The sequence below is a fragment of the Oenanthe melanoleuca genome, chromosome 1A (assembly GCF_029582105.1).
Source record: "Oenanthe melanoleuca isolate GR-GAL-2019-014 chromosome 1A, OMel1.0, whole genome shotgun sequence".
Classification (NCBI taxonomy): Eukaryota; Metazoa; Chordata; class Aves; order Passeriformes; family Muscicapidae; genus Oenanthe; species Oenanthe melanoleuca.
In genome coordinates, this window is record NC_079334.1 from 51,173,952 (window position 1) to 51,188,003 (window position 14,052).

At 42.1% G+C, this 14,052-nt stretch overlaps 1 protein-coding gene across 1 annotated transcript; it reads right to left on the bottom strand.

The window, feature by feature from the left end:
• Positions 1–1,407: 1,407 nt before the first annotated feature.
• SELENOO (selenoprotein O) lies at positions 1,408–13,149 on the bottom strand. Its single transcript, XM_056482531.1, has 9 exons — positions 12,482–13,149; positions 10,991–11,194; positions 9,844–10,024; positions 6,642–6,772; positions 6,028–6,308; positions 5,540–5,690; positions 3,653–3,838; positions 2,455–2,611; positions 1,408–1,853 (listed from the first exon to the last, which is right to left on the bottom strand). The coding sequence occupies exons 1-9, from the start codon at positions 13,108–13,110 to the stop codon at positions 1,659–1,661; spliced, it is 2,115 nt and encodes a 704-aa protein (XP_056338506.1). The 5' UTR covers positions 13,111–13,149; the 3' UTR covers positions 1,408–1,658.
• Positions 13,150–14,052: the final 903 nt, after the last annotated feature.

Sequence of the window (14,052 nt, forward strand, 5' to 3'; positions counted from 1 at the left end):
TCTTCGGAAAGAGAAGCCTTTGCATTAAACCAAACCTTTCAGGTGTCTGAACTAGTAACCCAGTCCTTCAAAAAGAAGTTCAGAAAGCTAAAAACTAACTACAGAACAACATTCTTCTGATGATGTGACAATAATGGCAATCTGTGGGAAGAAAGGTTGAAAGGATAGCATAGAAGGCAATCTCCCATGATGAATTACAGCTGTACTGGTTACTGAGGAGTGGAAACATCTGTGCCTGCCCAATGAGTTTGGGTGTTATAAAAGAGTGGGCTAGCTGGCCACTAGTTACAGGGTTTGCCGTAGTTTGGGATGGAGTCTGCTGGCTGTGCTGTGAGGAGGTAAGGGACAGACAAGGTTAGGTGGCTGGTAAGGGACAGACTGGGGTTTAGCCAGCCATGCATAGATGAGAGAAGGAGTCAGAGCTGTGTGGAGCTGCCTGTAAGCAAAGGAGTCAGTACTGTGGGAAGCTGTCTGTGAGGGAAGGAGTCAGAGCTGTTAGAAGTACACTGAAAGAAGACATAAAAAGTTTTCTAATAAAAGACTGGTGCTGATGCCAGTCCAGTCTGTCTCAACATAACTGTAACCAACCTTCCCTTGAAACCTCAATTGACATGTTTTAAGTAACTTGTAAGCAAGTCAGTTCCTCTTCACCTCCCACATCTTCCATCTTTTACCCAAGCTCAAACAGCATGTTCCTAAATTGCCAGCTTCCAGCATGAAGATTTTCAAGGACACAGAAGCAAACTAAAAGGTGCAGGAGCAGAGAAGGAATGGAAGAACCCCACTGACCAGTGTGATGAGCAGGTACCTCACCTGCACACTTCTCAAACAGGCAGACTCTGTTAGGAGCACAGAATTAAATACACCAAACCTGGATTTGAGTGCTGAGGTAATTTAAGGCTCACACTAATTTGGCTTATGGATCCTGCAGAGGCAACTGGCTTACAAACTGCATTCATGAGTTTAGTAGGTATTTATGGGTGTTGAGTGCAAACATACTGCACGTGAAAAAACTTCACCACTAACTGTTCAAGTGCAAATGTATGTAATCTCCCTTAATTCTGATCTTAAAAAAATTCAGTTGCTTCCCCCAAATTCTAGCCTGCACAAATTGTCAGAAAATTGATAATGATTAAATACCAATATGAAAGTTCACCAGAAATGAACTACTTAATTAAAGCTTCAAACAAGCAACACTGAATCTATTCCTCCATTGAAGAGGACTAAAAGTTTCTGCATAGAGAAAGCAGTATATAAGTGTTAGAAGTACTATTAGTTAAGATATCAGACAAAAACAGATCAGATTCCTGACTTGCTATTTTTGTCTTCATGTAACAACAACTCCAGTTGGATGTTTGAAGTTCAGCCTGCCTCAACATAAAATACTGCTTTTTTACTTGCAATGTAGTGAGGATAAAGGAAAGACTTTGAGTCTTTAAACATTTAGATTACTGATGTGTTTAAGCTGTTGATTGTCACTGGTTTGTTCCAATGATCCACAATTGCTTCAAATTAAGCACAGCTGAAAACTACTGCAGATGCATCCAAATGTAGTGTTGTTTCAATAACTTAATAGCACTTTGATGTTTGCCTTGCTGAATTTTTCACTGCTGAAGGAGGATCAGTCTTCAGTTCCCAGCAAAAACAGAACAAGGCAGTTATGAAGATCACGTAACACAGAGTTCTGAAGCCCACAGTGGAGGTTTGCTGCAGTATGATTGTCTGCTCCTGCTCTCTTGAGAACAAACAGCTGCTGTAGCAGTTGCTCCCTCCTCTTCTGCATCTTCCTTTACCTCCTGGAAACCTTCTGCTTCTTGAAATGGATGTTCCAAAAGTTTCAGTACATTTCTCACCTACAGTGAGAATGATGAACATAATGAACACATATATTGTATTTAATACAGGAACTCCAGACATGCCAAATATTAAACATATAAACAAATGACATAAGATGACAACTGTAAAACTGTACCTGGCTGAGTTTGTATCTGTATGGGACTCAGGCTCAAATAACTTGAAATACAAATGTTAAATACAAATTTTTATGTAATGTCTTAAAATAAATTAATTTTCCCATATTCTGTAAGTATGTTCCATGCTGAAGTCCACAGGTGAAAGCTGTAAATTTTAAAAGGTAACACTTTCCAGAAAGGAACAAGTATAAATTAATCCTCAGCTGCCTTCCAAGCTACTCTCAAGACAGCAAAAGCAGTGTGTGTGTTTTATCCTGAGATCAGCCTACAAAAGCTGGTGAAGGTCAGATTCAGAGTTTTGATTCTATTATTTGTACTGCAGTCATTAAAATTACAGTTTCAACAAAAACCATAGAGACCTCCTGAACAGTGAATTCCCAATCCCCTTACTGCCCAAGATTCCAGACTAAATTTTGCTTGGTATAATGTCAGTCATTGCCAGCTACACATCCACAAAAGCCGAGAGATAATAATAGCATACCTCTGAGAAATCCCCATTTTCAGCTGCTTCTATGGCATTCTGGGCAATATAATTTCTCAAGATATATTTTGGATTGTTTGAATTCATGACCTTCACACGCTCAGTGTTCCAGGCATCAGCATTACCAACACTTTCTATTTCTTTTTGCAAACGGACTCTGAAATTAAGCAGGTGACAACAATTGGTTTTTACCAAGAACCACACACAGAAGTTGACACATTTTCTTGTTTTGAGATACTTTGTTTGCAGTTCTTAAAAAATACTACATCATCTATAATCCTCTCAGTTTATAAAACGCAGCATGATAGCAGAATATAAAACACCACTTCAGTTTAAACACAGTACTGTAGACAGTCAGCAGATCCTGACATGGCTTGAGGAAGTGGCACAGCATAGCTTTTCTATTCTCTAAAGTCAGACCAAGACATGGGATACAGTCTGTTCTGCATTGCTCTGCAATAACTGACACATTCAGGTCCTGTATTTCTGTACTGCTTGGTTAAAGCTTTTGCTGTTCTGGTAAAAGCAGATGGATGCAATATGGCTGAGGCAGTTTGAGTTACTTTCTATCAGCAATACTTGCTAAAGCTTTCAGCCCTGCTGGAGAACACAGGCAGCCAGGTGAGGAAAGATCTGACCTAATCCACACAGTACAAAAAATTAATGCTCCATTCAGGGGTTTTCTTTACAAAAAAATCTCCTGCTAACACTTTAGTTTTTAGGCTTTAGAACAGTCTGGACATTTGTTTTTCCTGGCCATGATTTCTGTTTTAACTCTTTGATTAAAAATACTTGCTTTCTGTATTCACACTTAGACTTTTCTTTTGGAAAAAAAATTCAAAAGATAGAATGCTTAGGGGTCAGTCACTTGTAGTTACTGAGCACTTAGAAGTTCACAACTGGAATTAGTCTATGTCAGAACCAACATCAATATTGTTGAAGCACTTTTCATACTAGATTTGATGCTAGGTGATTTCTACACCCTCATTCTATCTCAAAATCTAGTAAACAAAAGAAAAAGATGCCCTTAACTTTCACAGCAACAAAGACACTGTTTATGGCAGTAGATAATATTCTTGTATTGTATGCCCTCCCCATCCCCTAATCTATATTTGAGACAGAGTGTCTTCTGTGAGACATGCACGTTATTCTCAAAGTGCAGAAATATAATAGTGCTATCAATACCAAGAAACCTTACCTGTATTTCTCCAGCCATTCCTTCCAGTGTCCTTTATTTCTGCTAAGTAAATCATCTGCTGTTAACTGCTGCAGTTTAGAGAACTGTTCGATGCGTTCCAATTCCTTATTTATATTAGCTTTTGTTCCAATTAATGCAAACAGCTGAGGATTAGACTGAGCCAACATCAGCATCATTGACAGCTGTCTGGGAACAAAAAGAACAAACGCATTAGAGACTGAAGTTGAGCTGCCTGTCAAGAACCATCTCTTTGTGATCAAAGTAGATACAAAAACATTCACAACAAACTAGGATTTCATTAGAGAGGTTAAGTAACAGAAATTTGTAATTAACAGAACAATTTTTATTATAAATGGTCCTAATTTTACTGTTTCTTCCCCCTCTTCAGCGTGTTTAATTCAGGTTCCTGTGGTATATGAAGTGCAGACAGTAGACTTTCAAGACCACTGGTTTAGTTGCACAATTCTCATCAAAACCCTTTGAACTTCGAAAGGAATTTGTTTTAAAAAATTTGATCTTATGTAGATATCAAGATAATATAGAATTCACAGGTTTTGTTGTTTGGGTTTTTTTATTTCTTTAACACCTACTATTTTTGCCGGTACTAATAAACTAAATGATATGGCGAAAAATACTCCATTTAAGTTGGATGAGACAACACTAATTTTTTCAGTTAGCCAGTCAAAACTACAGACTGAGAGCAGCTTTCTGGTAATAAATTCCAAACAATATCCACACTATTTTGCTGCAAGTTTGACTAGGATTTGCATCTTTTCACATTTCATTGTGTTAGCTGGTGCTGTGCAATAGCTCCACCTTATTTTGAAATACCATTATAGCTTTTATTTTTTTCTTGAATTAATAACTACAGCATAGCATAAAGTAAAATAAAAACCCAAAGAGCTGCAGCATACCAAAATACAAAGTGTTTTTATTTCCTCTGAGAATGCATTTTTAAGCAAAGAAGAAACACTTCTCTTAGCCTCAAAACAAAAAACTCATTATATCAAGTTATATTTTCCTATTTTTAGTCAGCAGAGATAAGCCAGATGATTTCTGAGTTTACATAAAGTACTATCCAGATCTGATGTACATCTGACATGCCTAGATCTATGATATCCAAGTGCTGGGATTAAAAACGAAATCAGTAATGCACCCAAAATGTCACATCCCTATAATGATGATTGATAGCTACTTTTCATGCTTCTCTAGTCCTGAATGCAATGTTTAAGAAACACTGTCCTTTCTCTACCACACAAGCTACCTCTGTATTGTGTTATCAATGCACAGGAAAAGCTGAAAAATTTGGTATGTTCATTACCTTCATGGAGCACTTAACAAGAGGGGGAGGGAGAGAAGCATACCCAAAATGCCTTTTATTTTTTCCCCCATCTCCAAGAAATGAAAAATTGCTGCAGTCTCTGCTATAAGCAGCAGTTGAACATGAGTTATTATGTTTCCATGCTCAGAGCAGCTGGACTGCCAAACAAATGGGGCATGGACTATACCACCTAAAGGTTATCTTTAGGCCAGAACTTTGGCAGTTGAAAATGACTTTTTGCTGACAGTACACTAGCAGAACACAGTAGCATGTAGTTCAAACCCACTTCTTCTGTAAAATACTTCCACATCACTTCATTATTTGGTACTTTCTTTGCCTCAAGTCAGCAGAGACAAGGAAGGAAATTTAAAAAAAGACCAAGCAAAAGCTCAGACAACTTTAACTCAAGAACCAACTGCTGAAAGTACTGCTGTATATCATGATGAATCTACTTAAAAGTGACATCTCCAATCTTAAAATCAGTGAAATACTACACACCATGCAGAGTTCATTATGGTTATAATGAAATTAAAGCAAAAGTCAAAAGCATTTAAGCAGAGTAATACCTTGGATCCATCTGTGGTTTAAAAACAACTTTCAGTTCTTCCACAGAAGCACATTGACTTGTAAGCTCTTCTAAGAAATCTTCAAATTTTGAAGGATCAATGTCTACTGAGAATGAACTCAGCAAGTAAAAAATATTTGTGAAGTCTCCAGCTGCAAAAATGAATTTTATGAGTAATGCAACTAATAAATCAGCAGGAAAGCAGTTCCCATACCTCCTCCTACAGCAGTACAAGTGACCATTCTAAAGAGGCAAAGAAACTGTTCTCTCAGTGAGGGTGCAAATGTGAGACAGGGGCCCTTGTATAAGACAACAACTACTCCCCAGCTCACTATAAGGTAATTATTTTCAGATTTTTGCTCTTCTCTCAGATAATAATGTAATTGCACAAGGCCACTTTCTTGTAAGGTCAAGATATAAATTGTATTTTGATTTGATAATAGGTTCTTATAAGCTATTAAATAAGCACATTCTGTACTGTTCACCAACCTGTGAGATGCATGGTTTCAAGCAGTTCAGACACCAGCTTATTATCTTCTTCTAATTCCAGTCGGATTAGGCCTAGTTTTTTTCTCATCTTCTGCAAATAGTGTTTCTCAAATTCTGCATCATATTCCTCTTCCAGGATGAGCTGGCTTGTTTCCAAGGGCAGCTCTGGAACTAAAGCTTCAGCAAGTTTCCCCAAGTTCCACTTGCAAATCTCTGGCTGTTTGTTGTAAGCATAGCGCCCTGTATTATCAGAACCATTGCAAACATGCTCAGGGTCATACCTGTAAGAGAAAAAATAGTTAGCACTCTTCTAATTATCTGGACACCAATATTGTGACAAGTAATACTTTTATTATTTTTGTCTGTTCTAGGAACTAAAAATTTGAAAGAAAATACTCCTTGATTCTTTTCCCAATGCCACAGGCTACAAGAACAGTCTAACAGTACATTGACAAGAAGAATTAGAGGACAAATAGAACTACCTTAATCTCCTTTGCCATAGAGATAATTCAAAAATCTACTTAAGTGTTAAACTATTAAAGCAACTACAAACACCAAGATAGTCCTACACAACAAGAACATATGCACATTCCAAACAATGAAGCCACACTGACCTGTCCATAAACCCAAAAGGGCCATAGTCAATGGTTAGTCCAACTATACTCATGTTATCTGTATTCAGCACGCCATGGCAAAACCCCACACACTGCCACTCAGCCACCAGTCTCGCTGTCCGTTTGGTTATCTGAAAGAAAAGTGTTTGTTCATTTCTCATCACAGCCTATTTCCAACACATTCATGTATTTCCTAGTCTGAACTGAGCAGATTCTGGCAGTATGCCATACAACAAACATCTTAAGGACAGTTTGCCTCTCTCCTCCTGCCAGTAACTCCTCGTTTCTCTGCCTCCCATTTCCATTTGCCTCTGCTTCTCTCCTTCCATGCTTGCCCTGCCAGTCAACTGAACAGCTTTCAAATGCACTGGAGACAGAACACTGAAAGTAAACTGTCTGACATCAGACTTCCATACTAGTCTAGTCATTAAACAAATATATTATTTTGCCTATTACTAATTTAAAAGAGTATCTACAGGCAGAAAATCACACAATCAAGCATAGCCTTTTGGTTTATGTTGCATATAGGGCTGATTTACAGGGAGGTTAAAAGGCTGACACTAAAAACTATTCCCTGCAAACAGGTTTTAGCGCTGACAAGCATTTATCTCCATGTTCTGAGACTGGAAATAAGGCTACTAGATTAAATAAAAATAGTGAGAGAACAACAATTTTATTTAAATGCAATTCTTCACCAAATGTATGCTTCATCAGTAATTTTCCATTGCTTAACTGAGGAGTATTTTTATGGAATTGACTAAAATCACTGCATGTGCCCCATCCTTCAAATAAACAGTATAATATTTTAAAGCAGACCTAATTATTTAAATACATTAACCCACGTACAACTAACTACCCTAACTACAACACTAAAAATTTAGAAGTCAGGGAGCTAACACAGTTTTTAAATAAAACTCGTTTCAAATACTTTACTAAACTGCTGTAAGTAAAAATTTTGCATAGCCATTCACTAAAACTTTTAAATCAAATTATTTTCATAGATAAAATCATTCTTCTTCCCAAAAAGCTAACAATGCACAGAAATTAAAAAAACCTTTTTTCGCCATGCTGCAGTGTAACTGTATTACATTAAGGTTCAAAAAACAATCTACAGACTGTTTCATTAAATGTTTCAATGCCTTGGTGTTCAAATCCAGGATTTTTCTACCTTTTTTTAAAAAACACATGCAGTCAAGTAAAGAAGAAAAACTAGGCCAATCTTGCCTTCATAGGTTGTGAAAACCACAAATGATGCATGGAACAGAACCTTTTGGTTCACCTTGAGATCTCACACTTCCAATTTTTCTAATGTTCTCATGGTAGGCACTTTACCCATTTTTCCTGAATGCTGCTTCATGGGGCACATGCTGGAAGCCAGCAGCGAGCTACATGTGTCCAAAACTGATTACCCAGGCTGTGAACCAATAAGAGAGGCACACCCTGCACAACAGCTCTGTGCCAAGAAAATGAAAAATTTAAAAATGAAAAAATCCTGGCCACCAGGGTTGGGATGAAAGCACTCCAGTGGTAAGGCCGTCCTTGTACGGATGCATCACACACCACCAGGGTTCTGGTAAAAAGAAATCCCCCTGATGAGAGTGCCCAAAAGCCACTAAAGCTTGGGTGCCACTCAAAGATGGGTACATTGATAATGAAGAGACAGCTCTGCATCCCCTGACTTTTATTATTTTTGATCATTTTTCTACAGTTAGCCAAATTAGAAGACAAGTATGGAGTATGGTGTATCTATAAATAAAACTGTCAGCTGAAGGATGTGCTCATTTAAATTTAAACAACAGCTACAAATTATTTGAGAAGTACAGATAATTATGTCTGCTTTTTAGACAGTGCTGTCTAAAAATGCAAGAAATGCAAGCACTTGTAGTTTTTTCTCCATTTCTTCCACAGTGCAGGAAGAATGATAAAACAAGACAGAGTTGAAGTGACAGCAGTTCCCTGCTAATGGATGTGTTTGTTCAATTAGAGAGCAGACTGGGGTGATTTTCAGGTTGAGAAAAGTCTGAAAATCTCCACTAAGGAAGAGAGAAAACATGAAGAGGCAATAATAGCACAGATATGGAGTGTGGACAGGCAGTGGCACAAAAAGCACAACAAACAAAAAATAGATCTAGGGAAACAAGGAAAGGATGCTAGGAACATGGGTTGGAGCAAGGAGAAGGAAACCAGTAGTAGCTGGGCCAGGAAAAGCAGCCAAAAGCAGAAAGAGGCAGGACTGGGCACCCACACACACCCCCACAAAGATCCCCAAGTCCCATGACTTTTGTGCCATCAGAAAGCAAACATGCCATCAGCTGGACATTGAGTGACAAGTCACACTTCTCCTCATCAACCCCAACTGCTCACACACAAAGGGCTTGTCCAGCACAGTTAAATTCTTTGGAACACAGTGGTGAACCAAGCCACAGCTTGCTTTGAAGAATGAATGCAAGTACGCACAGGTTGTGGAAAAGAAAAACAAAAAGGGAAGAAACCAAACCACAGAATGTCAGCTATCAAGTCTGGCTTTTGACCTCTTATCGATCTGTTATGAAAGTGCATCATGCTGCAGCCATTCCCTCAGTCCATATCAGATCATTTCAGATTTCAAAGCACCACAATGGCTTTCAGATAGACTAGTCAAGTATTAGACACTTGGATTTTTTAATTATCCTGTTTGCTGGCCAGTTATAAGAGTGCTCAACTGCCCTTAAACATTTCAGTTCTAAAGTCTGAAGTTAAACTGATTTGCAGACAACATTCCTGTTTGTAATTTGGAAAAGGAGACTTAGCATTCTCAGAATTTTACAAAACAATGCCTTGCAAGTGATGTCTCAGCACCACCAACTTAGACTGTGAGAGGAAGTTCTGGCTCTGACTGTTAGCTGATGATCTGACTGTCAGAGCCAGAACCCCCTCTCACAGTATAAGACAGTCCCAGCAATTGGAGACAAGCCTTTGGAAGCTCCCCCAAAGCAGGGAAAGCATGATTTACCATTAGGAAAGTTAAATTGTTTTCACTGGTTAGATCAGTATCAACACTGCTTTCATCAATAAGCAGGTCTATTAAGAGCACTTTCTTCAAAGAAGAGTTCAGACAATGGAATGATACAAAGTATTAACTGACTCCAGTCATCTGCGCTTGCAGATGAAGTTCCTAAAGATGACTGGTATGGGTTTATGAAGAGAATCTGATCATCCTTACCTCTTTGAAGAAAGCAGCATTCCTCTGAATAGTGTTGTCTGAATAAGCCTCCTGGATTTCTGGGTAGAAAGTGCTGATCACATAATCCAGCATCTGTATTCGAATATCATTTCTGTTAACACTGGGACCCTTGCGTCCAGTGAATTCATCAGGGGGTTTAAAAATTTCAAAAGAGCCAAATCTGATTAAAAATAAAAACACATTTGAGTATTATCTGATAACAAACATTAACATAATTTGATATTGCACATAATAAAAACATTTCCTGTTGTTGCAAAAAAAGCACATAATCTCTCAATACCAGCTCTTCATGTGACTGAGAGAAAAGACCTGCAAGACTCCTTCACTGAACATGGTAAGGCTCAGTGACTTGGTGAAAGGAAGCTCCTATATCCACATGTAACTAAAATGACCAACCCTGCCAGTTCCAAACACTAGCTCATTACAGTTTCTTACAACCCCTTCTACTGAAAAATTGTATCCTTCAAATATGTAGAAGTCAGATTTATTTTAAATACTATACTGTACATCAAGCATACCAGATATGTTTCCCAGATATGTAAACACACAGGAAAACACACAAATATACACATACATATGAAAGCGCAGACTCCTTATACCTCCCTCATCTTCCCCTAATATTCTGCAACCTCCTGAAATGCCTAATAGCTTCTGCTGGAACAGGAACCTCATACATTTCTCAGGCAGGGAAAGTACACCCAAACTTTCACAGTACTACATTAGGACTGAAATTAGGGATAGAGCTGTAATCCCCCACCACTACTACTACTTCAAAAAAAAAAAAAAAAAAAAAAAAAAAAAAAATAAAAAAAAAAAAAAAATCATGTATTTTGTACAGGAATAAACATGAAAAATCTCTTCTCCTAAGTCTGCAGAACTTCTTCTTTCTACCAGGCAAGCAACCCTAGTATTTATGTCTCAATGCAAAGATGACAGCCCATCCCATCTGCTGAGCAAGAAAAGCAGCTTCCTACAGCCCAGCAAAAGAAGTTCCAAGCCTTCAGAACACAAGAAACACACAAATGGTAATGTTAAGAAAATACACTTAAAATGGTATTTTGAAAGACTGCTTAGTTTTAAAGGAAAAAAAACCAAAACAAGACCAATCAACAAAATAGGTTTCTACCTTATAAACGTAGAGGCTATTCTCAGAACAACTGTACACCTTTCATGCTTTGGATTCCCATCATAGAACACGTCACGAAGGACTGTGGAGTCGGAGGTGACGCAGGTGCCAGCCCGTGTTGTCGGTATTCCCAGGTGAAACATGGCCTCGCTGCACAGGAACTCCCGAATGCTCGAGCGCAGCACCTTCCGACCGTCAGCCTGCCTGCACAACAACACAGAGGGGTTGGAGACTACTCACAGCAACTCCTGTCTCCTCTGGAGCAGCAGGGAAATAAAAGCCTAGAAAGTAGCACACTCTGACCATGGTCATACAAAAATGTGGCAGATGCGAAAAGAAAAGCTGGACTTCAAACTTCTGTTAAAGATCAATTAGGTGGACACAACTTCTTGCAATGAAGAGCACACATAACAGAAAAAACCTTCCAGGTACACATATCCCTTCTAATCATTAACTATGCTGGTTTTATTGATGCAATAGTCTTTCAAAATTTTTTTAAATTTTGGACAGCTATAGATATTTTATATATTGCATATTAAGTCTGTGGTTTCCTCTTAATTAAATAAAATATAATGAAAAATATTATTTTGAATCTTTCTATGTAAGCAATCTAAAAACGAGATCCTAAATGTGAGCATGCACAACAGTTACACTTAAAAAAACAAACCACCAAAACACCGATAACAAGCTAGATTATTTAATCGATACTATGCAACAGGAACTGACACAGGTGGCTCTCAGCCCACACTCCCAGCACTTCCAAAGCCACAGGAAAGCAGGAGAGCTGCCCAGGGCAGATCTACAAAGCTATCACCATACCTGGGATTTTCCCTGTGATTTCCTTAATCCTCACAGACCTGAAGAAGGCCTTCAGAGGACGCATATATGAAACTAAGGTGTTACTGAGCCAGAAAACACGGAAAGTCCAAGTGGGAAAATTACCTGAAATACTGAAAGTATTTAAAGGCTAATGTGACTACCGAAGACATCCATCCCTTGCAGGGATGTCGGTATGTCATTTCGGGGACTTTCCCACTATTCTGTCCCACTGCTGGGAAGAGTGGGGAGAAGGACCAGCAGCACAACCAAACACCCACATTTAAATACGATCTGTGTGGGCAGCAATTACACACTGCTCTCCCCACTGTCATCACAGTCTGCATCGTCCCGAAGGGGAAACCCGCCCAGGATAACCAGGGACACACGTAAGGTGCCACCCCAACGAGATGCAGCTGCACTCTGGTTCTCCAGCAGAAAGTCTTGCCACCTCAGGATCTGGCATTTAAACACTACACTCGCTGCTGCCAAAGTTAAAAAACAAACAACCACGAGGGCTTAGGAGATGACCTCTGCCTCCAGGAACGATCCCCAGCACAGCACCAGCCCCTCGCTATCTGCGATCTGCGGGCCGGCAAGTGCGTCCCGTGCCCCCTCACGGGCCCAGCCAGCCCGGGCGCCGGGCGCTGCTCCTCCCGAACCGCCGGGCCTTACCGGGAGAACGGGGTGATGCCGGCGCCCTTGAGCTGCATCTCCCAGCGCTCGCCCCGCGGGCCCAGCACCTCGCCCAGGTACATGGCGGCGCCGTCGCCCAGCTGCCCCGCGAAGCTGCCGAACTGGTGGCCGCAGTAGCAGTGCGCCGCGGGCTCCGCGCCCGCCGGCACCCGGTTCCCGCTGAAGAACAGCGCGGCCTCGGCCTCGGCCGCCGGGTCGGCCTCGGGCGGCTGCAGCCCCAGCAGCGCCAGCGCCGGCAGCGACATGGCCACGAGCCGCGGGCTCTGCAGCGGGCTGGGCCGCACCCGAGCGAAGCAGGCGCCGGGCACGGTCCGCGGGCCGCTCTCCTCCGAGGCGTCCACGGGCAGCGAGCGCAGAGCCAGGTTATCGAAGCGCAGCGCGCCCAGCCAGCCCCCGCCGCCCTCGGGCCGCTGCATGGCCGCGGAGCAACGCCGCGCCCGGTCCCACGCCGCCCGCAGCAGCCGCGGGGGAAAGCGGCCGGCGCTGCGCAGCACCGAGTCCATGGGCCGGGGGTGGGGCCGCGGGGAGTCCCGCCCATGGGCCGCCCTGCCCGGGGAAAGGGGAGCGGGGAGCCGGCAGTGGGGCTGGGCCCGGCGGGTCCCGCCCATGGGCCGCCCTGCCCGGGGAAAGGGGAGCGGGGAGCCGGCAGTGGGGCTGGGCCCGGCGGGTCCCGCCCATGGGCCGCCCTGCCCGGGGAAAGGGGAGCGGGGAGCCGGCAGTGGGGCTGGGCCCGGCGGGTCCCGCCCATGGGCCGCCCTGCCCGGGGAAAGGGGAGCGGGGAGCCGGCAGTGGGGCTGGGCCCGGCGGATAGCTCTTGTCCCCCGGCGGATAACGCTCGGCCCCGGGCGGAGCGGCTCAGCCCGCTCGGAGGCGGTGCGAGGGGCGGGCGGCACCAGGCACCAGCAGATCGCGGGCGTGCTGGACCCACGAGAAAAAAAAAGATAAACGAATGTATGCCACAGGTCGGTACTCAGAATGCTCCTGTTTAGTGTTATTTCAATTAATAGCAGCTACCGCAGTGGTGGGTCGAGACCAAACCTCTCCAAGCTCTGCACACTTGCTTTCTCTGAAGGGTCCAGTGGATGCCTCCAGTTATCCCGGACATCTCGGGTAAGCCATCTGCAGACAGTAGATGGCACTAAGTTATTACTATTGTACTTTCCAGCTAAACGCAAAGATGAGTCTCAGCTCTAAAGAATTGGAGTGTAACCATAACAGAGACAACATGGTGATGCAGGGAGAGGGGCTGCCCGGTGGCAGGTGATGCACACCCAGAGCCCTGCTGCACTTGTACAAACTTTTTTTTTTTTTTAAAGTCTGATCCTTCCCACTCTTCCTCATGCATTAGTCATGATACACAAGTACCGAGTGTCTTGGATAAGGCAAGTGTGAAAGTAGCTGTGTGCATCTTTCCCTCTGCCCCTATCATCACTAAAGCTTTTCCGTGTCATACTACACAAACCGACAGACAAAACATCCAACAAGCAAAAGCAAGTGTTTGCTCACTGCAGCACAGTGACCCCCAGCAGGGAGCTACCAAGGAGAAGCCA